This window comes from Chiloscyllium plagiosum, unplaced genomic scaffold, assembly GCF_037043375.1.
Source record: "Chiloscyllium plagiosum isolate Xiang-an unplaced genomic scaffold, Cpla_swu_hap1 HiC_scaffold_4, whole genome shotgun sequence".
NCBI classification, from domain to species: Eukaryota; Metazoa; Chordata; class Chondrichthyes; order Orectolobiformes; family Hemiscylliidae; genus Chiloscyllium; species Chiloscyllium plagiosum.
In genome coordinates this window covers 8,922,568-8,949,000 of record NW_028270142.1, presented here as the reverse complement: position 1 = coordinate 8,949,000, position 26,433 = coordinate 8,922,568, and the positions used below count along the sequence as shown (strand labels likewise).

The following is a 26,433-nucleotide window of genomic DNA, read 5'->3' as shown; positions in this document are numbered from 1 at the left end:
AAAGAGCCTCAATTGAAGTCAGAAGTCCTGACCCATGATTACCCAAAGTTCCCCTTGCAGCTAGTATGCAATGAAGTGAGAGGAGTCATTTCTCAAAGTTGTGACCGAATGGTGAAGAGAAACCAAGAGCTTTTGCATCAAGGTCGATAAACACAGCAGAAATGAACAAGGCACAGAGAGATAAAGAATGTCTAAAATCATTTTTGGCATTAAACAATTCCAACAATATCTATGCAGCTGGGAATTTACCCCACTAACAGACCACAGACCATTGACTGCAATATTTCAGCCGTACGAGCCATATGCAGAGGTGGGTGTTGTTACTATCAGCTCAGACTTATACAATTACATGTCAGCAATTTAACTTCCATGGGCATGATGATGAACTCTCTAACTTTGCCAAATGAGTTGACTACAAATAGTCCTTACTGTCAACAAGTAGACCGCTCTCCAATAATGCAAATAAGTTATGAAGTGCACTCGAAACAATCCACTGCTATTGAAAGTGTTGGACATGGTACTTTGTGGCAATATCATAGGAACAACTTCAGAACTGAAGCCATATGTCACACTGTCATACAGGAGCTAGAATTTCCCAGAGAAGCTGGAGGTCTCCTGGAGAGAATGAGGGTGACTCAAAGCTAAGGAACTGTGTGTTAAATTAAGTACACAAAAGCCACTATAGCATTGTAAGAATGAAGGTAACAGCCAAAAAGTTCAACTCTGAAATTGAGGAGAAGGTGACAATATGTGTAGCTTGCACAAGAGTTTGTAACCAACCTCCAGGGGGAGGTGTGATGATGCTGCACCTTTAACAAGGTTATGTTGTCCTTGGTATTTGTTTCAGAGAGATTGTAAAAGACAACAGACTCTGAAAAGTCTAAGTTGAAGGGTTTTAGGGCCAGTTTGATTATAGCTAACAGATACTGCCTCAGGAAAAGGGCTTTCAAGTTTAAAATAAAACACTTGTTCAATGAAAGGGGAGTGGTCAGTTCTCCAGCTTGGCTTTTCTCTGGTTTGGTTTGGTCTGGCTATTCACTGAAAGCAGTCAGGCAGTTTGGAAGCTGCTGTACTCACAGAAGTAGGTCCAGGCTGGTCCTCTCTCTCTCTCCTGTAAGACCCTGGGTTTGATTTTACCTTTTTGTGCCGAGGGGTGTTTATGGGGATTGTTACAAGTATTTGGAACAGCATCATTAAGTTGGGATGATCTGTCGGGTTTTTGAATAAGTTAAGTTATTTGGTATTCTGTGTTCTTTTGTTTGTGTTTCATTCAGTAATCTTGGAAATAAATTGCCTTAGAATTAGATTCCCTACAGTGCGGAAACAGGCCCTTTGGCCCAACAAGCCCACAACGACCCTCCGAAGAGTAATCCATCCCCCTACATTTATCCATGACTAACACTCCTAACATATATGTCCCTGAACACAACGGGCAATTTACCATAGCCAATTCACCTAATCTGCACACTTTTGGACTGTGGGAGGAAACCTGAGCATAGAGTTATGGGAAGAATGTGCAAACTCCACATAGACAGTTGCCTGAGGCTGGAATTGAACCCAGGTCGCTGGTGCTGTGAGACAGCCGTGCTAACCACTGAGCCACCATGCCGCTCCTATTTAAAACTCAGTGGTATGACCAGCTGCTCCACTCCTGGAATATCCACGTTACACCCACTTAAAACAACTAGCAAAGTTAGGGTTTGGGTTACTTTCTGGAAATGTTTTGAGGGGTCCAGCCTGGTCCATACCAAAAACAATGGCCCTGTTAATGCAGAGATCCAGGCAATATTCTGGTGACTGGTGTTCGAATCCTGCTACAGCAGATGCTGAAATTTGAATTCAATAAAAATCGGAAATTAAGAATTTAATGATGACCATGAATCCACTGTTCCTTGTTGGAAGAACCCATCTGGTTCACTAATGTCCTTCAGAGAAGGAAAGTACCATCCTTACCTGGTTTGCCCTATGTGTGACTCCAGATTTATTGCAATGTGGGTGGACTCTTAATTGCCCTCTGGGAAATTGGTGATGTGCAATAAATATTGGACCTCATCCCATGAATGAATGAACAAACATTAGTGATGAACACCTTCTGAATTGTTAAACACACCAGCCTCCTGGTCCTTCTTGAAACCTAACACCACCAATGGAGAACATTGCACCCTATCTACTCTGCTTAGACACCTCACATTTCGGAATACCTCTATAAGAGATCTCCTTTGGCCATTTCCTTTCTGAGAATAGCTTCACCATCTGAAGTTTATCGACCTAACTGAAGTCCTTCTTTGCTGCAATCATTTTTGTAAATCTTTGCTGCGTTTTCCCTAAACCTTTCACATCCTTCCGAAAGTGCAATGCCCAGAATTGGATATTACTCCCCAGTTGAGAGAAAAACCAGTATTTTAAGAAGGTTCACTATAACCTTGTTGCTCATGTACCTACGTATAAAAGGCCAGGATCCTGTAGGCCTTCCTACCTCCATTCCCAACTTGGTGATTTTTTTCAACACATAAAATGGAAGGCCTGTCAACCAAGACAAACATTGGCCTACTTTTATTTGCTATTTTAACCTTTAACCTAACTTTTAGTCTTTACAAATAGAGTTCTGTTAGCTGACAGTTATAGGTGGCACAGTGGCTCAATGGTTAGCACCGCTACCTCACAGTGCCAGGGACCTGGGCTCGATTCCAGCCTCGGGTGGCCATCCATGTGGAGTTTGCACATTCTCCCCGTGTCTGCGTGGGTTTCCTCCAGGTGCTCTGGTGTCCTCCCACAATCCAAAGATGTGCAGGTCAGGTGAATTGGCCGTGCTATATTGCCCATAGTGTTAGGTCCGTTAGTCAGAGGGAAATGGGTCTGGGTGGGTTACTCTTTAGAGGGCCAATGTGGACTTGTTGGGCTGAAGGTTCTGTTTCCACACTGTAAGGAATATAATCTCAGAACTATGATATATAGCATACAGTCAACTCCAATTAGTTTACATCATCCAATCTTTTGCTTTTTGGCTGTTTTTATAATTTTTCCTTTCTCTAATATTTGCATCTTTTTTCTGTTTTTCATTTCTCCTATTTCTCAGAGCTCGCTTTTGACCTTTCCTTCTGCTATTCTTTTCCCGGTTGTTTTTTTATCTTCTTTACCCACTTATTACACTTGTTACTGCTAATTATGCCTGTCCAATACAAGGGTGGAACGGTGGCTCAGTGGTTAGCACTGCTGTCTTGCAGCACCAGGGACCCGGGCTTGATTCCAGCCTTGGGCTAGTGTCGGTGTGAAGTTTGCCTGTTCTCCTTGTGTCTGTATGGGTTTGCTCTGGTTTCCTCCCACAGTCCAAAGATGTGCAGGCTAGATGAATTGGCCATGCTAAGTTGCTCATAGTGTCTAGAGATGTGTAGGTTAGGGGCATTACTCAGGGATAAATGTGGGGGAATGGGTCTGGGTGGGTTATGCTTTAGAGGGTCAGTATGGACTTGTAGGAATTCTATGATATCCATTTTGTGTCTTTGCCTACCTTCCCGTCCCTGTCTTAGTGTTGGACTTTCTTTTATTTTCATGTTACATTACGTAAGAACTGTGTCAAAGAAAAAGAAAATGTACCTACCACTGAAAACTTACAAAATGACAGTGACAAAACTAAAAATACTAGATGTGCATCAGCATTGCTGGAACACACAACTCCAGAAGTGAAAAAGATTCATCGTAATGAGCTCCATGAGAAATACAAAAACCACACTGTAATTTATACTTGTTCTCTTGATTACACAGTATATACAAAATCGAGCCCCAACTAAATAAAGAAATTGTGAGTTGCAACTGAGAACTAATGTAATCTAAAAAAACACAATTCTGCTGACTCCTGGATTAGCATCAATTGGGCGGCAGCATTCTCCCAGCTTCTTTGGCATTATTTGTTGTTCCTGAATGAATTGGCTGATTTTACACTGCAGCAGATTGGAGGATCCCCACCTCCCCTCCAGCATCATTCCTTCATTTTCACAAGAAATTTTGACAGGAAAATCAGACAGATTGAATTACTGTAACGATTCAAGGGATCACCACTACAAGGAATTTCCACTGCACCTTAAGGGCCAATAAATTACACTGTTCTGAATGAAAGCTTTCCAACAAAAGCTACAGAAGCAGCATTTAAAAGAAAAATCTGTTAAAATGCGATAAGCTTTTTCAGCACTTCTGCAAATACAATGCATCACTGTGCAACAAATAGCCTTTTTTTATTTGTATTGAATATCGTACTTTCATTAGGTCAGTGAGAGTAGTGAATTAAACAGAAGTTGCTGGAAAAGCTCAGCAGGTCCGGCAGCATCTGTGGAGAGAAATTAAGAGTTAACGTTTCTGGTCGAGTGAGCCTTCCTCAGGACGGTGAATTATACAGTTGTCTCCAAAATGAAATGCAGAGTCACCGAACTCGAAACATTAACTTTGCTTTCTTCCCACAGATTCTGCCAATCTGCTGAGTTTCGCCAACAATTTATGCCTTTTGTTTCAGGTCTCCAAACCATGTGGCCTGGAAGAAAAGGCCAAGTTCTGAAACACAAGCACACATTCTCATTTTTATTCTCTTAACGTTAACCTATTGACATTCCCTCAGAATGCAGTTATTTCCATACATTAATCAAGAACAAATTGACCTGTCAATTTTTTAATCAGAATTTTCAATGACTTAATGTAGTACCATGAATCCTTCTGTGATGAGGACTTTAAAAAGTAGTTCTCTATAAATTGTCAGTGTCAAGCACAGGTAGTATGAGAATCCCTCTTTGGTTACCAGAATTCAATCGATTGTATGAAATTCCCCAACTATCCTGCAGTTTTGTATCACATTTTGATGTAGCTGCTGAAATGCAATGTAGCAATAAGACTGTTTTAATAAGACTGTTCCTTTAATACACAGTGCACTGCAAAGAACTATGGATGCAGAGGGATTTGGGAATCTTTGTACAAGAATCTCAAAAAGCTCGAGTCCAAGTTCAGCAAGTAAGAGGGAAGATAAATAGGCTTCTGGCCTTTATTTCAAATGGAATGGAGTACGAGAGTTGGAGAGATATTGCTAAAACTGTGCAAGATGCTAGTCAGACCACAGTTGGTATACTGTGAAAGGTTTTGAGCCCCTTACCTAAGGAGAGACACTTTAGCATTGGAGGCAGTCCAGAGAAGGTTGCTAAAATGATACAAGGCACGAGTCAGACCACACTTGGAATACTATAAACAGTTTCTTTGAGGAGAAAGTGAGGTCTGCAGATGCTGGAGATCAGAGCTGGAAATGTGTTGCTGGAAAAGCGCAGCAGGTCAGGCAGCATCCAGGGAACAGGAGAATCGACGTTTCGGGCATAAGCCCTTCTTCAGGAATGAAGGAACAGTTTCCTCATTCCTGAAGAAGGGCTTATGCCCGAAACATCGATTCTCCTGTTCCCTGGATGCTGCCTGACCTGCTGCGCTTTTCCAGCAACACATTTCCAGTTATAAACAGTTTCTGTCCCCTATGGAAAGCCATTTTGACACTGGGGTCAGTCGAGAGAAGGTTCACTACATTGATCCCAGGTATGTATGGAGGGACTGTGTCATGAGGAGAAATTGAATTGGGCCATGTGGACTTCAACAGTTTCCTCATTTCCCCTTCCCCCACCTCACCCTAGTTCCAAACTTCCAGCTCAGCATTGTCCCCATGACTTGTCTGGACTTGTGCTACCTGCCTATCTTCTTTTCCACCTGTCCACTCCACCCTCTCCTCCCTGACCTATCACCTTCATCCCCTCCCCCACCCACCCATTGTACTCTATGCTACTTTCTCCCCACCCCCACCCTCCTCTAGCTTATCTCTCCACGCTTCAGGCTCACTGCCTTTATTCCTGATGAAGGGCTTTTGCCCGAAACATCGATTTCGAAGCTCCTTGGATGCTGCCTGAACTGCTGTGCTCTTCCAGCACCACTAATCCAGAATCTGTACTCATTGGAGTTTAGAAGAATGAGAGGTGACCTTCTTGAAACATAAAAGATTCTTAGGGGACTTGACAAAGTAGTTGCAGAGAGGTGGTTACTCCTGTGGGAGAGAATAGGAACAGAGGGTATAGTACGGGGTCACAGAGAAAAGGAGGAATTTCTTCAAAGTTTTGCAAATCCAAAGAATTCTTTACCACAGAGGGCTGTTGAGGCTGGATCATTAAGTATATTCAAGACAGATTTGAATCAGAAGGGGAAAAGGCAGGATAGTGGAGTTGAGGATTTTCAGGTCTCACGGAATGACAGAGCAGAGCCTGAAGTGTTCTAATATTTATTTGAAGAAAAATAAACTTGCATCCCAACGTGGCATCAAACTTAAAGGTCGAGAAACAAGGCTCCTGTTACAACCTGCTCTCTGCACAGTTCAAGCATGATCACTGCTTATTAAGCTACTCTGACACTAACAGGATGTGCCTTACCTCCAATATAAAGACCACAAATCATGTACAGCCTGCTCTGTAGCATGCTCTGATTTATCTTAGTTCTGTTACATACATCCTCTTGTTTCAATTGAATGAGTTATGGTGTTACCTGTCTGTTCAAGGAGAGCCAGGAACACTCGAATCTTCACCTCTGCAAGTAAAACAATTTGATTATAAAGGGCATTTCAGGACAGCAATGTTACAATTCTCATACACAACCACACGCATTGCAACAAAACAAACAGGTATCTGCACAAATCTCCCGATGGCTTAGTGGTATTATCACTAGAATAGTTAATCCAGAAACTCAGCTAATGTTCCGGGAACTTGGGTAAATGCTGGCCTGGCTAGAGATGCCCATATATGTATTCTAAACAAAAATCAGAGTCCTAAAGGCACAGTGAGAAAAGATTCATGCCATTGAATCAATGCCCTCTCTGGTGAATAGTCTGTCCCATTTCCTGATGATTTGGAGATGCCGGTGTTGGACTGGGGTGTACAAAGTTAAAAATCACACAACACCATTTGGAAGCTAGTGCTTGGACCATTTCCTGATCTATTCCCACAGACCTACGTGGCATGTACTTCAAGGGTCATCCATTTTCCTTTTAAAATCACAGCTATCATCTGCTTCCACCCTTAGGTAGTTAATAGTTGTTGCATTAAAAAAGATTCTTCATCACAGGGGCACATAAGGGCCAGAAGATTTGAGAGGAAAAGCTTTTTCACTCTTACTATGTCCTCTGGTCCCACATGAGAAACCACCTCCCTACATCTACCCTGTCAGGTCCCGTAAGAATCTTATATGTGTCAATAAGGTCACCTCTCATTCTTCTACCAGTAAGGATGGAAGATGAGCCAAGTATTGGGGAAATGCGATTATAATAGTTAGGTTGTTGTTCTTAACCAGCACAGACTCGATGGGCCAAACATCCTTTTTCTATGCTCTGGATCTCTCTGACTCTAAGACACATTTCCCCTTGTATATCTGACCCTAAAACTGTGTTAGCCTAGCTCAGAGAACAGCCTTTCACTAGTTCTAGCTCAGAAACCCATACACCTTTATCAAATCTCTTCTACTCCAAGTCGAAAACACAAAGCCTCTCCACTTGGACACTGCAGTAAAATCCTTCATCCTTGGAACCAAGTGTCAACCAAATATCAAGTGTCTTTGTCACAATTCGCCTCATGAGAAAGTGCCCACTAAGATAGAATCTTTGAGGGTAACTAGGACTGCAGCAAGGCCAGCCAATTTGGGGAAGAGTTTGGAGTCAGACAAATGGACAACTGCATGTCAGGAGTGGCCACCTTCAAGGTCTGCCTCTGAGCTGTGGGGCTTGCTCCATTTGAATGCTGACTGCTTCGGTACCTGAGGAGTCTCAAATGATGCTGAATGTTGTGCAGTCATCGGAGAACATCCCCACCTCTGACCTTATAATGGTTGGGAAGACCATTGAAGAAGCAGCTATAGCTAGCTGGACCTTGAGGAACTCTTGCAGCGATGTCCTGGAGCTGAAATGTCTGACCTCCAACAACTATGACCATTGTCCATGACCCTTCAGTCCAAATTGTCCATGCCAGCTAGACATCCCAAACTGCCTTAGATCTTTTGCCAGAGTTTGGCCCATATCGCTCAAAAACCTTCTCACTGATGTACAATGTATGACTCCAACCTGCAGAGAGATTGGTCAGATTCCCATTGACTCAAGTTTTGGCTTGGGTTCCTTCTAACACATCTGGTCAAACATGGTCTTGATGTGACTCTCCTGTGAGAGCCAAGATTCTCTCCTCATAGTGGGTGAGGATCCAGATGTGAGCACCATCCTTAGGAGCTAATCTGCCCTGTTATGCACTGTCATCCCCTGGGCCACAGAAAGTGGGGAGACCTAATGTGAATTATTATGGGCTGACACTTGATATTTAATCTCCCTTGGAAAGCTTACTTTCTAAGCAGTTGAGGAATTATTTTTCTTAACCAATTCGTGGATATACTTAGAGTAGCAAATTTAAAGAGTTATTTGAATGGTCACTATGGACATTGGAGATTTGGCTGCCTAGAAATCACATGGCAGCTGATAACCCCTTGATTGGCTGCAGACCATGCCTGGATCTGTTTGAACAGTAAGTGGCAGGATAGTGCTGTGGAATCTAGAATTCGTTGGGGAACAAGAAGATTGAGAGTCTGGGCTGTCCAGCTGATCTCTCGTATTTTTGAAAAAGTCTTTTTGTGAGTTGAGAGTGAAACCTATCAGTTCTTTTGGAAGAGTGATTGCAGGAACTTTCCAATATCGTATTTCCTGAGCAAACTCTATCTATCAAGACTCCAGAGACAGCCCTGTGTAATTGGTGATTTGACCACATGCACTAGAACCTCAGAACTATAGACTTCAGAATCTTCCACATTTACACACACATTATGTTTATGTTGTTCGGTTTTTAGGGGATATTACTGACTGTGTATGTTAACCAGTGATTATATCTTCAATTAATATCCTTTGTTTAGATAATAAACTAATCGTAAAGTCAGAGTCATTCAGCATGGAAACAGACCCTTCAGTCCAAATCGTCCATGCCAAGTAGACATCCCAAACTGCCTTAGATCTTTTGCCAGAGTTTGTCCCATATCGCTCAAAAACCTTCCCACTGATGTACCCATCCAGATGGCTTTTAAATGTTGTAATTGTACCAGCCTCCACCATTGTTAGTCATGGTGCGTGTGGGGGAAAAGGTGGCGTAGGGGGTTCTGAAGAACTGTAGAGGCAGATGACAATGTGGGGTTAGTGGAGTGGGAGATTGGATAGGGTGTGGAGGGAGCTGAAAATGTGTTGCTGGAAAAGCGCAGCAGGTCAGGTAGCATCCAAGGAGCAGGAGAATTGATGTTTCGGGCATGAGCCCTTCTTCAGGAATCTTCAGGGTGTGGAGGGAGCAATGTGACAGTGAGAGAGCAAAGGTTGTATGCAGTAGTGACAGTTAAAAATCACACAACACCAGGTTATAATCTAACAGGTTTAAGTGGAAGCACACAAGCTTTCGGAGTGACGCTCCGAAAGCTAGTATGCTTCCAATTAAACCTGTTGGACTATAACCTGGTGTTGTGTGATTTTTAACTTTGTACACCCCAGTCCAACACCGGCATCTCCAAGTAGTGACAGTATAAGTCTTGGCGGGAAATGGGTGCAGTTGCAGAGATAGGGTGTGTGTGAAGTGGCAGAGAGCAGAGTGTGATACTTAACCAGGCCTTTGACATTTTTGCGGCACTGGACGTCTGTTCCTCTGCACCCTAGAGATAGCACTGACCCAAGCAGCAAACTCAGACCAGATTGGCAGGGGCTGTTAGTGTAGATCCTCTGCTAGTGCTGCAGAGAATGGACTCCTCTCCTTTGGACCACCGTGTTGGAGAGTGTCAGTGCGATCCTCCCCTTCTCCAACATGTCCCCTCTCTGTCCCTGACCACACAAAACAGTTTTAGAATTCCAGTGTGCATCAGGTGCACATTGGCCTTATAAGGATAGTGTGAACACAAGAGATTGCCAGTCTTGCAGCAGATACCCACTGTGTGGCAAAGTGTGAGAATGGTGCATGGTCACATGGAACAGAGATATCACGTGCAAAAAACACCACAGGGGTGGGATAGGTAATGAATGAGACAAGTTTGGTAAAATACCGTGAAACACTCATAGTGCTTTACGATGAAAAACCCTCAACGCAACTCAAACATAGCCATAATAAAGTAAGATTCAGCCCTATGTTTCAGTGATCACATCAACTCAACTTTTTAAAAATGATCTCTCAGGGCCTGTCTGCACTCTGATATCTGACTTGTCCTGTAATATAATCAGCTGAGCTTGTGATATTTTTAAATCTTCCTTTTAAATCTTATGAAATAAAATTAATTATTTCTTAATCCACTGAGTGACATTTCAATCAATGTACTTTTACCTACATGTGAGAGACCTGTTAGAGAAATTAAGTATTCATATCATTTCCAACAATAGTTCTATGGCATTACTCATGTAATCTATGCATAATAGGCAATAATATAATATTGATAGAGGCTCTGCCTAATGAATTATTTCATTATTTCAGTCTCTAAAATTTTTCAAAATGCTCTGAGTATGTGCAAATTTGATTTTATTCCCAATGGTTCCCATTGAACTTTGGTGGAGATTTAGGAGCATATTACTACAGATGCTGGAATCTGCACTGGAAACAACAAATGTTGGAGATCACAGCAGGTCAGGCAGCATCCAAGTGATGACGAGCCACCTCTAGCAATTTCTTCATTACTTATGGTAGATTTGACCTTCCTACTTTGGGAACTTATTGGTGCAAGGAGATATTGTGTGTGTGATAAGGTATATAGTTTATGCATTTGGTCATGAAATGTGATGCTTCCAGCGTCTGCAGCCCTCACTTTTGCCTGGTTGCTTCTAATCCATGTCTGATCCTGACAAATTGGCTGGAAATATTGATCTTTTTCGGCTTGATAAATTCAGCAGAAATGTTTAAGACTACGTTAGAAGCTCCAGTTCTAGAAGTCCAAATATGTGCAGATTAGGTGGATTAGCCATGGTACATACAGAGTTATGGTGATAAGGTTAGGTCTGGGTGGAATGCTCTTCCCAAAGGGTCAGTGCAGACTTCAATGGGTTGAATGGCCTCTTTCTGCACTGTAGGGATTCTATGATTCTATAATTTTGAATGCAATACTATTCCTTTCAAACTTGCTTTTCTCTGAAGACAGTCAGACTCAGGTAAAGTTCTTTGAAATCTCAGCTAAACATCTATTCAAGCAGAAACATAGACAGCAAGTGATTGCGACTATCACACTTGAACTTGAAGTTATAACTCTTGATGAAAAAGAAAATCTTTTCCAACATATAGAACATAGAACAATACAGCACAGAACAGGCCCTTCGGCCCTCGATGTTGCCTCGACCTTTGAACTAATCTAAGACCATCCCCCAACACTATCCCACTATCATCCATATGCTTATACAAGCACTGTATAAATGCCCCTAATGTGGCTGAGTTACCTACATTGGCAGGTCGGGCATTCCATGCCCTTACCACTCCCTGAGTAAAGAACCTGCCTCTGACATCTGTCTTAAATCTGTCACCCCACAATTTGCAGCAATGTCCCCTCATACAAGCCAACGTCATCATCCAAGGAAAAAACACTCTGACTGCCCACCCTATCTAATCCTCTGATCATCTTGTATGTCTCTATTAAATCCCCTCTTATCCTTCTTCTCTCCAATGTAAACAGACCCAAGTCCCTCAGCCTTTCCTCATAAGGCCTTCCCTCCAGACCAGGCAACAGCCTGGTAAATCTCCTCTGCACCTTTTCCAATGCTTCCACATGATTCCTGTAATGGGGCGACCAGAACTGTACACAATCGTCCAAGTGAGGCTGCACTAGCATTTTGTACAGTTGCAGCATGACATTACGGCTCCGGAACTCAATCCCTCTACCAATAAAACCTAACACACCGTATGCCTTCTTAACAGCACTATCTACCTGGGTGGCAACTTTCAGGGATCTATGTACATGGACACCAAGGTCTCTCTGGACATCTACACAGCCAAGAATCTTTCCACTGACCCAGTATTCTGCCTTCCTGTTATTCTTCCCAAAGTGCATCACCTCACATTTATCTGCATTGAACTCCATTTGCCACCTCTCAGCCCAATTATGCAGTTTATCTAAGTCCCCCTGCAACCCGCAACATTCTTTCACACTGTCCACCACTCCACCGATTTTAGTGTCATTTGCAAGCTTACTAACCCATCCACCTATGCCTGCATCCAAGTCGTTTAAAAAAATGACAAACGGCAGTGGTCCCAAAACAGATCCTTGTGGCATACCACAAGTAACCGGACTCCAGGCTGAATATTTTCCATCAACCATTATTCGCTGCCTTCTTACAGAAAGCCAGTTTCTAATCCAAACTGCTAAATCACCCTTAGTCCCATGCCTCCCCATTTTCTCCAAAAGCCTACCATGTGGAACCTTATCAAACTCTGTTTATGATACAGAGATGTGACCATAAGGAACTGTTTTTAAGCCTCTATTGTCTTACTGTTGGTGCTGAGACCAAATAAGTTATTTCTAATGCCTCCTCATCTCAAATTCCCTTAATCAGTATAGACTGAGGACTTAATCTTGCACCTTAAAGTGTTCCATAGTATTTTGTTGAAAAGCATACTCTACAATTGCACAAATGTAACAAGACAAATTAATTTGATCTTTTTGACTATAATAGCTAATCTTTGAAAAGGTAGCATCATTTCAGTTTTTTTTATCCGAGATCAAAAGTACTGTACATTTTGAGTCTGATTGTGGCACTAGACAGATAAACAAATATGTCTGTTCTTTGAACACTGATTCAGAAATGTCAGCCAACATGGAGAGATTATAAACATTTATTTATATTTATGCCTAGCTGCTGTTTAAAAGCAAAATATCTCTCCATGAGCTTCAATTGTATGGTCTAAATCATAAAGAAAATTCAATTCATTTAAGAGTTGAATCCAGGATGATTAAAACTGGTTATTCTGTGAACAAGGGGAATTGCATTAAATTGTTGAAGGATCACATATATTATTATTATTCTGTCAGAGTTGCTCACGTCCTATAACTCTATACAAATCAAATGCTATCTTCACCCACCTCCAAGTCACACTTAAATATGGTGCACGTTTTTACAGCTTCGAGCTCACTAGTGACTGGAAATAGTATCCTGATTTAAAATGGCACATCATTAGCCAAAAATATGTCTCAAGATGTCAAACTTAGCTTCACAGTCGATAGCAGTCTAGCACCTTCTGTCGTAAGTGGAAAGCAATTTGTTGTCGATATGGAGACGTGCACAAAGAAAAGAAAAAATATTTTTGCAGCCTTCTGAGTTTTATTTATATTCTGTCAATGTTTTGTTAGCCAATGTGTCAAATGCTGGGAGAGGCAAAGGCTTTTTATTTCTAACACATACATCAACTGCAAGCTCAGATGGCATACATTTTTGGAACAAATGACTGTTCATTTTGGAATCTGTACTGAAAACAACAAATGCTAGGGACCACCGCGGAATGTTAGCTGGCATAAATTTTGATTCATTTTCTCCTGAACTTAACTAGAAATTTCATCCATGTTTTTAAAATGATAAGAGATTCACTAAGTTAGAAACAGCAAAACCATTTCCAAGTGGAGGCACCAAGATCAAGATGACACAATCGTAAAATTCGAGCTGGACCATTTAGGCAATCAGCAAGTATGGACAGCACAGTGAGTAGCAGTGTTGCCTCACAGCACTAAAGATGCCGGTTCGATTCCTACTGACTTTCTGTGTGGAGTTTGCACATTGTCCCTGTGATCTCTGGGTGCTCCAGTTTCCTCCCATAGGCTATGCCAAGTTGCCTGTAGTGTCCAGGATGGGTAGATTAGCATTGGGAAATGCAGAAATGGGGTGGGGGGTGAGACTGGGTGGGAGGGTCAGTGTGGACCTAACAGGCCAAATAGCCTGCTTCCAGACTTTCGGGATTCTAAGTACTTTTTCACATGGATTGTTTTGGAATCTCAGACTCAATGCGCCAGAGATTCTAGACACTCCATCAACTGAAATTTTCAAGAGTGAAATCAATTTTGTTCTGGATAAGCAGATCGAGGATGTGGTGTAAAGGCCTTATACTGGTGGCGTTACACACGGGAGAAAGTGAGGACTGCAGATACTGGAGATCAGATTCAGAAAGTGTGGTGCTGGAAAAGCACAGCTGATCAGGCAGCATTACCCCTAGTCCCATGCCTCCCCATGCAGAGGAGCATTCCTGATGAAGTGCTTACGTCGACACTCTTGCTCTTCGGATGCTGCCTAACCGGCTGTGCTTTTCCAGCACCACACTTTTTGCAACATTACTCCTGGCTCTTTATAGGTTTCTGTCAAGCTTGTCTGCAGCTAGATGTGATTGAATAAGCCTCCAAAGACTAGTACATTGCTCATTTGAGAGCACTTCTGCTAATTTCAGCTTGACAGTATAACTTTTCCAATTCGTTGGCAACTTAAACAGATGTCCAGCTAGAGGAGGCTGTTGAAGCAGATACAATAACAACATTTAAGAGGCACTTAGACTAATATATGAAAAGGCAGGAAATAGAGGGATACGGATCATGTAGAGACAAAAGGTTTGGAAAGGCTCCCTGTCAGTGTAGGCTTGGTGGGGGAAAGGGCCTGTTCTGTGCTATACTGTTCTTTGTACCTGCATTTCTACATCAATTTCAGTATTGTTAAGAAAGATACTTGAGTATTACTGAAAAAACTTTTTTGATCAATACTGAACTTCCATGCTACAACTTTAAAGACAATCTATTGAACTAAATTTTCCCTTTTTTAAGTTTTAGAATGATGTCATAAGGAACACATGATGTGGAGATGCCGGTTTTGGATCTGGAAGGACAAAGACAGATGTCTTCACCTGATGAAGAAGCAGCGCTCCGAAAGCTTATGATTTCAAATACACCTGTTGGACTATAACCTGGTGTTGTGTGACTTCGGAATAAGGAACACAATCAGGATTAAAATTGAATGACACAGCTTGCATTGAATCCTAAGATGCACATTATACTGATAGTAAAATGAGGTCTGAAGAAAGCTACATTTATACAGAAATGTCTTAAGTGTCGTATTTTTAATGTTAAAAATCAACCTATCTTTTGTGTGAGTAATGTTAAGATTATTTTTAAATTCATTGTTGCTCCTTACATATACAATATAACTATGTATAATTATATTATATTATATATTAATTGCACAGAAGTTGCTAAAACCTGAAATGGAATTTATAAAAAAATGACGTATTTTACTGGATGATGCAACAACTGATTCCAAAACAAATCTTTGGAACGATGAAGTCATCTTGTCGCCCAGAAAATGTATTTATTTTATAACGAGGATAATAAATTTCAGAATCTGTCAGCACATGTCACTAACCATCCACAAATCTTGTAATAGCCTGGATGAGGCTGTGCACTCCACTGGGGATGTTCCATGGATCTCTCTGCACATGCGTCCGGAGCTGTGCTGTGCAATTGACCTCCGATTCCATTTCGTTCTTGAATTCTATCCAACAATGAAAGGTTAAGAACAGTTATACATTTTTTATTAGTGGAAATTTTTGGATTATATCTCATCACTTTGTACTGCAGTAAGTCACACTGTTCTCCTTACCAATAAGGATACCACATACTGCTCAGATATTCGTTATCCTATTACTTAGCAAGCCAATAAAGTGTCCCAGAGCAAATAAGGGAAAGAAATTGGATACTCACCTATCTATCTACTCCCTATCATTTTTAACTTTTGTTAATACTTTTATTTCATTACAGTGATGTATGATATAAATATGTCGATGTCAGCTGTGGTTCAGTGTCTTTGGGTCAGAATTATGTGTTTTTGGGTACCACTCCCACGACTTGAGAACATGATTCTCGCTGTCGATGCAGTTAAGGAATCGAGTGTGAGAGTAGGAGAGTGCTATTGCAACTGAACAAAGCATTAGCGAAGTCACATCTCAAGTATTGCATTCAATTTTGGTCCCCTTACTCAAGGAGGGATGTAGTTGTATTAGAGGTAGATATACTTAGTAACTGATCTCTCCTGCCGCCTTCAATGATTCTGTGAATGTGTATACAAGAAGCTTGTATGCATATATTAGCATCTTATTAGAACCACAACTTGCATAAATTAAGTTCGCCATCCCAATTAACTTCTACTCAATGCTTCAGAGATTGGACTGCATTTATCAGTTGTATATCAAGCGAATTGAAGTTCTGCCTAGACTTTGGGGTGATTATCATGTCATTACCAAAGACTGTAGCAATTCAAGGAGTCAGTTCATCAGCTCTTTTTCCAGGGCAAATAGGGATGGGCAATAAATGCCGACCCAGCCAGCTGTTCCCACACTCTCTGAAGAAATAAAAAAGCAGCCAAATAGATGGCTCAAGATGTCTGCCAGAAAGGAGTACAAATAGATTTAAGCTTCTTAAACTATGGGACAAACTGTGCTTTCATCAGTCATTCATCATAGTTTATTCTCTGATAGTACAGTAGTGATTTGTTGGTGTTGTCATAACAAAACCCCTTGTTGGTGTGTCGTTGATCTGAAGTGACCAGTGGAAATTAGTGGATAAACAGTTCACACAAATCCAGTCGCAGATGACCAGAGAGTATCAGAAGATCAACTCAATTTGTACATCTCTAAGTAATTACTTTCAACCAGTTTTGTAACTAAGGGAACAGACTGCCATCTAGTGCACTGAATGCAATGGGATTGAAAAGCCACTGTTTTCAAGTAACATTAGGAATCATAAAAAATCAGCTTCACAAAAATATTTTTATTCCAGTGATATTTGAGGACCAAGCACATCATCTGGTCGCACTGCACGATGTTAACATTGATATTCAGTCAAAATTGGTCAACAAAGGCCACTTATTGCATTCTATTTCATTTGAGAAAAAAAAAATCACGCTCTTAATTAGCTTTAAATATTATGCATGAAATAGCTTTCCCACCTCAGGTCAGGATGTGACGTTTGAAGTACAGGTATATTCCAGTCCGATTTGTATTCAACTATTAGTTTAATTCATGTATGGTTTCAGAAGTGACTAAATTCCATTTCTCCTCTATCAAACTAAACTGTACAAACCAGCAACAGGTGATTATTGCAACCTTCAGAGAACAACCATGTCACATTCAATACTGCCAAGGAACACGCGAAGAAATAATAGAGGTTTCCAGTAGGACACTCTGAACAATTCAAAGTCAGCGACACCAGGTTATAGTCCAACAGGTTTCTTTGAAATCACAAGCATTTGGATGATGCTCCTTCATCAGATGCAGTGAGAGAGGGCACATTGATGCAGGGTTTATGGGCAGAGAGTTCACAGGATCTTACAATTGGGGTAAATGTAGGGAACAAACCTAAAGTGGCTGATGGAGAACTCTGGTAAAACCTCCAGCAGACCGCTTTAGGGAACATCTCCGGGACACCCGCACCAATCAACCACACCGCCCTGTGGCCCAACATTTCAACTCCCCCTCCCACTCTGCCGAAGACATGGAGGTCTTGGGCCTCCTTCACCGCCGCTCCCTCACCACCAGATGCCTGGAGAAAGAACGCCTCATCTTTCGCCTCGGAACACTTCAACCCCAGGGCATCAATGTGGACTTCATCAGTTTCCTCATTTCCCCTTCCCCCACCTCACCCTAGTTCCAAACTTCCAGCTCAGCACTGTCCCCATGACTTGTCCGGACTTGTCCTACCTGCCTATCTTCTTTTCCACCTATCTACTCCACCCTCCTCCCTGACCTATCACCTTCATCCCCTCCCCCACTCACCTATTGTACTCTATGCTACCTTCTCCCCACCCCCACCCTCCTCTAGCTTATCTCTCCACCCTTCAGGCTCTCTGCCTTTATTCCTGATGAAGGCTTTTGCCCGAAACATCGATTTTACTGCTCCTCGGATGCTGCCTGAACTGCTGTGCTCTTCCAGCACCACTAATCCAGAATGATGAAGAATTCTGTTAGAAAACAGAGGCAAGTTTAGATTGGTTGAGATGAAATTCATGATCTGTTTCAAGTCACTGTCCTGAGATAATTAAAGGTTTTATCAGTGTCTGCCTAGCCTTCTGAGCTTCATATCAGGTAGAGATACAAAATTGAAAAGTGTGCTGGAAAAGCACAGCAGGTCAGGCAACATCCGAGGAGCAGGAGAATCAACGTTTCGGGCATATGCCCTTCATCAGATACAAAAGGTGACATCTCAGGTCAGACTTTGTCCACCCCAGTCCAACACTGGCACCTCCACATCAGAACAATTCAAAGGTTATAGAGTCATAGAGATGTACAGCATGGAAACAGACCCTTTAGTCCAACCCGTCCATGCCAACCAGAAATCCCAACCCAATCTAGTCCCACCTGCCAGCACTCGGCCCATATTCTTCCAAACCCTTCCTATTCATATATCCAGCCAAATGCCTCTTAAATGTTGCAATTGTACCAGCCTTCACCACATCCATACACGTACCACCCTCTGCGTGAAAAAGTTGCCCCTTAGGTCTCTTTTATATCTTTCCCTTCTCACCCTAAACCTATGCCCTCTAGTTCTGGACTCCCCGACCACAGGGAAAATACTTTGTCTATTTATTCTATCCATGCCCCTCATAATTTTGTAAACCTCTATAAGGTCACCCCTCAGCCTCCGACGCTTCAGGGAAAACAGCCCCTGCCTGTTCAACCTCTCCCTGTAGCTCAGATCCTCCAACCCTGGCAACATCCTTGTAAATCTTTTCTGAACCCTTTCAAGTTTCACAACATCTGTCCGATAGGAAGGAGACCAGAATTGCACGCAATATTCCAACAGTGGCATAACCAATGTCCTGTACAGCTGCAACTTGACCTCCCAACTCTGACCAATAAAGGAAAGCATACCAAATGCCGCCTTCACTATCCTATCTACCTGTGACTCCACTTTCAAGGAGCTATGAACCTGCACTCCAAGGTCTCTTTGTTCAGCAACACTCCCGAGGACTTGACCATTAAGTGTATAAATCCTGCTAAGATTTGCTTTCCCAAAATGCAGCACCTCGCATTTATCTGAATTAAACTCCATCTGCCACTTCTCAACCCATTGGCTCATCTGGTCCAGATCCTGTTGTAATCTGAGGTAACCTTCTTTGCTGTCCACTACACCTCCAATTTTGGTGTCATCTGCAAACTTACTAACTGTACCTCTTATGCTCGCATCCAAATCATTTATATAAATGACAAAAAGTAGAGGGCCCAGCACCGATCCTTGTGGCACTCCACTGGTTACAGGCCTCCAGTCTGAAAAACAACTCTCCACCACCACCCTCTGTCTTCTACCTTTGAGCCAGTTCTGTGTCCAAATGGCTAGTTCTCCCTGTATTCCATGAGATCTAACCTTGCTAATCAGTCTCCCATGGGGAACCTTGTCGAACGCCTTACTGAAGTCCATATAGATCACAACTACCGCTCTGCCCTCATCAATCTTCTTTGTTACTTCTTCAAAAAACTCAATCAAGTTTGTGAGACATGATTTCCCATGCACAAAGCCATGTTGACTATCCCTAATCAGTCCTCGCCTTTCCAAATACATGTACATCCTGTCCCTCAGGATTCCCTCCAACAACTTGCCCACCACCAACGTCAGGCTCACTGGTCTATAGTTCCCTGGCTTGTCTTTACCGCCCTTCTTAAACAGTGGCACCATGTTTGCCAACCTCCAGTCTTCTGGCACCTCACCTGTGACTATCGATGATACAAATATCTCAGCAAGAGGCCCAGCAATCACTTCTCTAGTTACTGTCAGTTTTAGTTACTTAATATGAGAGAGAGAGAGAGAGAGAGAGAGTGAGAGAGAGAGAGTAAGAGAGAGGGAGAGAGGGAGAGAGACAGCTTGCAGCAAATGAATACACTCCATGCAGGAAATGGGTTGCTGAAGAGGTGGCAGAGGTCACTGGCTATGTAATTGGGCTCAGAAAGACATCCCAAGAGCAATTTGTTAGCTCCATGCAGAGGAGCAGCCAGTTGGTGGAGCTAGGATCATAGAACATGGAAACAGGGCTAGGCCATTTTGACCATCGAATCTGCTCCCACCATTCTGGCTCAAAGACAAAAAAACTGCAGGTGTTGGAATCCAATGTCGACAAGCAAGAGGCTGGAAGAACACAGCACACCAGGCAGCATCAGGAGGTGGAGACGTCAACATTTCAGGTGTAACCCTTCTTCAGGGCTGACTCCTCAATGCCACTTTCATGCACTATCTCCACAATCTTAATGTCATTAGAGCCGTAGTCATAGCATGGAAACAGGCCCTTCAGTTCAACTCTTTCATGCTGACCAGATATTCTAAATTAATCAAGTCCCATTTGCCAGCATTTGGCCTATATCCCTCTTATTCACATACCCATCCAGATGCCATTTAAGTGTCGTTATTGTACCAGCCTCCATCACTTCCTCTGGCAGCTCATTCCATACACACACCACCCTCTGCATGAATAAATTGCCCCACAGGTGCTTTTTAAATGTCTCCCTTCTCACCTTAAAACTATGTCCTCTAAGTTTGGATTCCCCCACCCTCGGAAAAAGATATTGGTTATTCACCCTAACTATGGCCCTCATGATTTTATAAACATCTTTAAAGTAACACCTCAGCTTCTGATGATCTGAGAAAAAGTTCTCAGCATATTCAGCCTCTAGTTCTAACTGAAACCTTCCAGTCTTAGTAACATTCTTGTAAATATTTCTTGCACCCTTTTCAGTTTAACAACAGCCTGCTCACAGAAGGGTGACCAGAATTGTACACAGTATTCTAAAAGTAGCCTCACCAATGTCCTGCACAGCTGCAATATGACGTCCTAACTCGTATACTCAATGCTTCAACAGCCTATCTACATGCAATGCCATTTTCAAGGAACAATGAATCTAGCCACCTCTTTTGATTACACTCCCCAGGGCCCTACAATTAACTGTATAGTTCCTGTCCTAGTTTGCCTTACCAAAATACAACACCTCGCATTTATTGAAATTAAACTCCACCTGCGATTTCTCGGCCCATTGGCCCATCTGGTCAAGATCTCTTTGAGCTCTGAGATAACCTTCTTCACTGTCCACTATGCCACTAATTTTGGAGTCATCCACAAACATATCAACTGTACCTCCTATACTCTCAACGAAAGCATTTATATGAATGACAAGCAGTAGAGAACCCACAACAGAATCTTGTGGGCATATTACTGCTCACAGGCCTCCAGTCCAAACAACAACCCTCTGTCACTCACTCCCTGTTTTCTCCCACCAGACCAGTTTTGCATGCAATTAGCTAGCTCTCCCTAGATCTCTTATGATTTAACCAGTTTACCATGCAGGAACTTATTGAGGACCTTGCTAACGTCCATGTAGACAACATCTGCCATTCTGCCTTCATCCATCATCTTGGTAAGCTCTTCAAAAACCTCAAGCAAATTTGTGAGACACGATCACCCAAGCACAAAGCCATGCTGACTAGCCCAACTCAGCCATGAAGAATTGGATTCCCTTGTGAGGTTTTGATGAGATTGGATGACACACAGTGTAACTAACATCTGGGGGCAGGGGGGATGGTGCTTGTGGAGAAATCTATGGGATCTGTCTTGACTACACTCGCTATTTCATTGGCTCTGTGGGGTGTATTCAACCATAACATGTCTGTTACCAATTTTCACATTACGTCTTGAATCCTGTATGTTAGATTGTAAATTCTATTTGTATCATCCCTGAAGAAGTTGCTTTTGGCCCTGAAAATGGATCAATCTTCCTCAGATTATCCTGAAATGGGCAGAACATAGAACACAGAACAGTACAGGCCCTTCAGCCCTCAGTGTTGTGCCAGCCTTTTATCCAACTCTAGGATTAGACTAATCTACAGGCCCTTCGTTATACTATCTTCCATGTGCCTATCCAAGAGTCATTTAAATGTCCCTAATGTAACTGACTCTACCACCACTGCTGGCAGTTCATTCCACATACCCACCACTCTCTGTGTAAAGAACCTACCTCTGACATCTCCCATAAACCTTCCTCCAATCACCTTAAAATTATGCCCCCTTGTGATAGCCATTTCTGCCCTGGGAAAAAGTCTCTGACTATCCACTCTATCTATGCCTCTCATCATCTTGTACACTTCTATCAAGTCACCTCTCACCCTTCTTCACTACAATGAGAAAGCCCTAGCTCCCTCAACCTTTCTTCATAAGACATGCCCTCCAGTCCAGGCAGCATCCTGGTAAATCTCCTCCAAAGCTTCCACATCCTTCCTAAAATGAGACAAGCAGAACTGAACACAATATTCCAAGTATGGTCTAACCAGAGGCTCTATACAGCTGCAGCATAACCTTGTAGCTCACAAACTCAATCCCCCTGCTAATGAAAGCCAACACACCATATACCTTCTTAACAATCCTAGCAACTTGGATAGCAACTTTGAGGGATCTATGGACATGGACCCCAAGATCCCTCTGTTCCTCCACACTGCCAAAAAACCTGCAGAATTGGGCTGATAAGTGGCAGATGGAATTCAACCTGGAAACATGTGAAGTGATTCATTTTGGAAGGTGGAATTTGAGTGCAGATTACAGATGTCAATACACCTATTATCTGCACTCAAATTCCACCTTCCAAAATGTATCACTTCACATATTTCCAGGTTGAACTCCATCTGTCACTTATCAGCCCAGTACTGCATCCTGTCATTGTCCTGTCACAACCTACAACCCCCGCTCCCCCCGCCACATTATCCACAATTCCACCAATCTTCGTGTCATCAGCAATTTTACTAACCCACCTTTCCATTTTCTCTTCCAGGTCATTTATAAAAAATCACAAATCAGCAGTGGCCCCAGAACCGATCCCTGTGGAACATCTTTGTTTCCAAGCTCCAGGCTAAATACTTTCCATCTATTACCACCCTCTGTCTTGTATGGGGCAGCCAATTCTGTATCCAGACAGCCAAATTTCCCCATATCCCATGCCTCCTTACTTTCTGAATGAGCCTACCATGGGGAATCTTATCAAACGTCTTGCTAAAATCCATGTACAACACATCCACTGCTCTACCTTCATCAATGTGCCATTCTGAAGAAGCCAAATAAAGGACAAAGATCTATTTGTTAACATTGGCCTGAGGATTATCTTTCTAGTATTATTATTGCTTGATAGCTTCCAAAAGCCTATCATTATCACAGTGGGGTAGGATAGGGAGGCTTCTAATTTTACATTTGATTGACAATTCTAAGAGTTCAGAGATTCACAGACTTTGATGTGGAACTATGAATACACTGTCTGTTTTTATATGGAATTAAGTACTTGAAGGTATTTGAATACACGGCATGATTTCTTTTGGATGGATGAGAGATTCCTTTAACATAATTAAGTCAGTAATTGATACATAACACTTAATTTTATTTAATCTCGGGACGATCCTAAGGTCTGAGGTGAGGTGATGTAGAGGGTGTAAGAGCAAAGGACAAGTGACTGAAGAGAATAGGCTGGAGTAAACATTAAGGCACCATAATCGTACTGGACCATGGGGTTGAACACTCATGAAGGAGAGAGATGACTGAAGGTGGTTTAACATGAGGGTCACCACACCTCAGGCAAGGGAGAGACTGAGGACAGTTGATCATGATAGATGGTGCAGGAACTGAACTCATGCTGTCGGGATCACCCTCCATTACAAAGCATCCAACTGAGCTAACCAGCAACCTCTCCATCCCCACCCCCATCCACTCCTCCCAGGGTTGGACTAGAGGCTATAAGAGACATAAGGTTAACTTAGATTGGCACTAACTTTACATGGGGGCTATAGGTGGCCAAGAAAATGGATAGAGGGGTCTTGGGTTTAGGTTTTAAGGGGCACACACTGGCATGGAGAGTTTGAGGTGCCATGGGGTATTGGGTTGGAACATGTGTTGGCAGGGATGGGTAGTGGGGCAGAAGGGGCGTGTGCTAGGTGGTCTGTCTTCTTTTATTATAACTGGGACAAAGTCCAATAGAACGGTGGTGACCTATTAAACAGCCTAACCAGCACAGAGCAGCCTCTGTAGATGGCTCGGAACTATTTCTTGTAGCAAACACCAACACCAGCAAACACGCCCACATTCCTCCAATTCCCATCACACCCTGCAACAAGAACACAATCTTTTGAAGTTGTTTGCCCTGAGGTGGATATGCTGAGCCAAGAACTTTCATGCACACCTGCCTGAGGAGCAGAAAGCCTGACCCCAGTGTCAGCAACAGAAGGAACATATGCTCTGATTTATCTGGTGGAAGTGGCACTGTGAACAAATTGGGTCAGGCCGACTCCAAGTCTGTGTGAAACAGTATATGCCAGCAGCTGAGAAATGTGTTTTACATCAACAGTGTTGATGTGGAGGTCTTGGTGTTGGACTGGGGTGGACAAAGTTCAGAATTACACAACACCAAGTTCTTTCAAATAAACCTGTTGGACTATAACCCTGATGTCGTGTGATCAATGGTGTCATGTAATGTGGAAGTTGGTATCTGGTATATATCGGCACATTGGAAGCAGAACATTTCTTTATTAACCCCATGGTCATGTCACTCATTCACGTGCTATTGCAGAGAATGGAGCTGAGATTTAAACCGCAGCAGACAGAGGATCATTCCTGATAAATATTACAGGTTGCTGACAGACTTAGATGGGTTTGGCAGACAAAACGCAGGACCCTTGTGTTAATTAATTGGATGTTATTGGCAAGCAACAGCTTGCTTTGGTCATCAAAAGAATGCCTTACATCAAACAAACCACAAGCTGCGGTCTTTTCATCAGAAGAAAATGTACTTGCAAAGCTCCACAATTACACAGATATCCTGCCTACTGGGGAAATCAGATACGGACGTGAAGTAGACATTTACAGTACAGAAGGAGGCCATTCAGGTTATTGTGTGTCAACAAAGATCTGACTGCACTAATAAGCGGCCAGAGCAACACAAGTGAATGCATAAACATTGTTTAAATGTAATGTAAGTTCTCAGCCTTTGCCAGCAGTTCAGGCAGTGAATTCCAGACTCTGTGCAAACAGAATTTCTCAACTCTCCTCCGAGTCTTCCACCTCTAACATTAAAATTTTTCCGCCCGCTTACTGACCCTTCTACTAATGGGGAAAAAGTGCCTCCCTGTCCACCCCATCTGTGCCTCTCATTATTTTATACATCTCTATCAAATCCCGTCACGACCTCCAAGTTCTGAGGGAGGGTCACTCGACTTAAACGTTAACTCTGATTTCTCTCCACAGATGCTGCCAGACCTGCTGAGCTTTTCCAGCAATTTTTGCTTTTGTCCCTCACAATGGATGACAAGAGATATTGAGGCTTTGACCAGAAAAAAGGAGGTATGGCTCAGGTACAGGCAGCTGGGATCATGGGAATCCTGGAGGTAGGTAGACAGGGGATACAGGAGTTTACTGAAGAAGGAAATCAGGAGGGCGAAAAGGGGGTATGAGATAGCCTTGGCCCAGAAGACTAGGGTGAATCCAGAGAGGTTCTTTAAGTTTATTAAGAATAACTAGGGAGAGAATAGGGCCCCTCAAGTACCAAAGTGGACATGAATGTGGGGAACTGCAGGAGATGGGTGAGGTCCTCAATGAGTATTTCTCCTGTGTTTACCGCAGAGAAAAACATGAAGAGTTAGGAACTTGGGGAAGTTAGTAGTGGTGTGCTGGTGACAGTCCATATCACAGTAAAGGAGATGTTGGATATTAGAATGTACGAAAGTGGATAAGTCTCCTGGTCCTGACCAGATATACCTAAGAAGACTGCAAGAGGCTAGAGAAGAAATTGCTGGGGCCCTGGCTGATATTTTTGCATCATCGTTAGCCGCGGGTGAGGTCCCGGAAGACTGGAGGGGAGCCCGTATTCAAGAAGGGCTCCAAAGAAAGCCTGAAAACTGTAGATCAGTAAGCCTAACATCTGTGGTAGGTAAGTTACCTCAGAAGATTCAGAGATAAGGTATATATGCATTTGGAAAGATAGGGTTTGATTTGGAGCAGTCAGCTTTGTGTGTGGGAGGTTGATGAGGACAGGGCGGTAGATGTAGTCTATATGGATTCCAGTAAGGCCTTTGGGATGGTACCACATGGTAGGCTGCTCTGAAAGGTTACATCACATGGAATCCAGGGGAAGCTGACAAATTCTATACAGAATTGGCTTGATGGTAGGAATCAGAGGGTAATAGTGGAAGGATGCTTGTTGGACTGGAGGCCTGTGACTAGTGGAGTGCCTCAGGGGTCGGTGCTGGGCCCAATGCTGCTTATTATCTATATCAATGATTTGGATAGATATGATTAGTAAGCGATTAGTACGTTTGCAGATGACGCTAAAAGAGGAGGTATCATGGACAGTGAGGAATTTATCAGATGTT

The 26,433-nt window shown here is 42.7% G+C and overlaps 1 protein-coding gene across 2 annotated transcripts in view; it reads right to left on the bottom strand.

The window, feature by feature from the left end:
* prex2 (phosphatidylinositol-3,4,5-trisphosphate-dependent Rac exchange factor 2) overlaps positions 1 to 26,433 on the bottom strand; it is a 420,366-nt gene that overhangs the window by 108,283 nt on the left and 285,650 nt on the right. For both annotated transcript variants that reach the window (XM_043689238.2, XM_043689237.2), the window contains exons 30-31: positions 15,422 to 15,550; positions 6,547 to 6,588 (exon numbers count right to left, since the gene is read on the bottom strand). In XM_043689238.2, the coding sequence (XP_043545173.2) occupies positions 6,547 to 6,588; positions 15,422 to 15,550 (171 nt within the window). The remainder of the gene's footprint in view (positions 1 to 6,546; positions 6,589 to 15,421; positions 15,551 to 26,433) is intronic.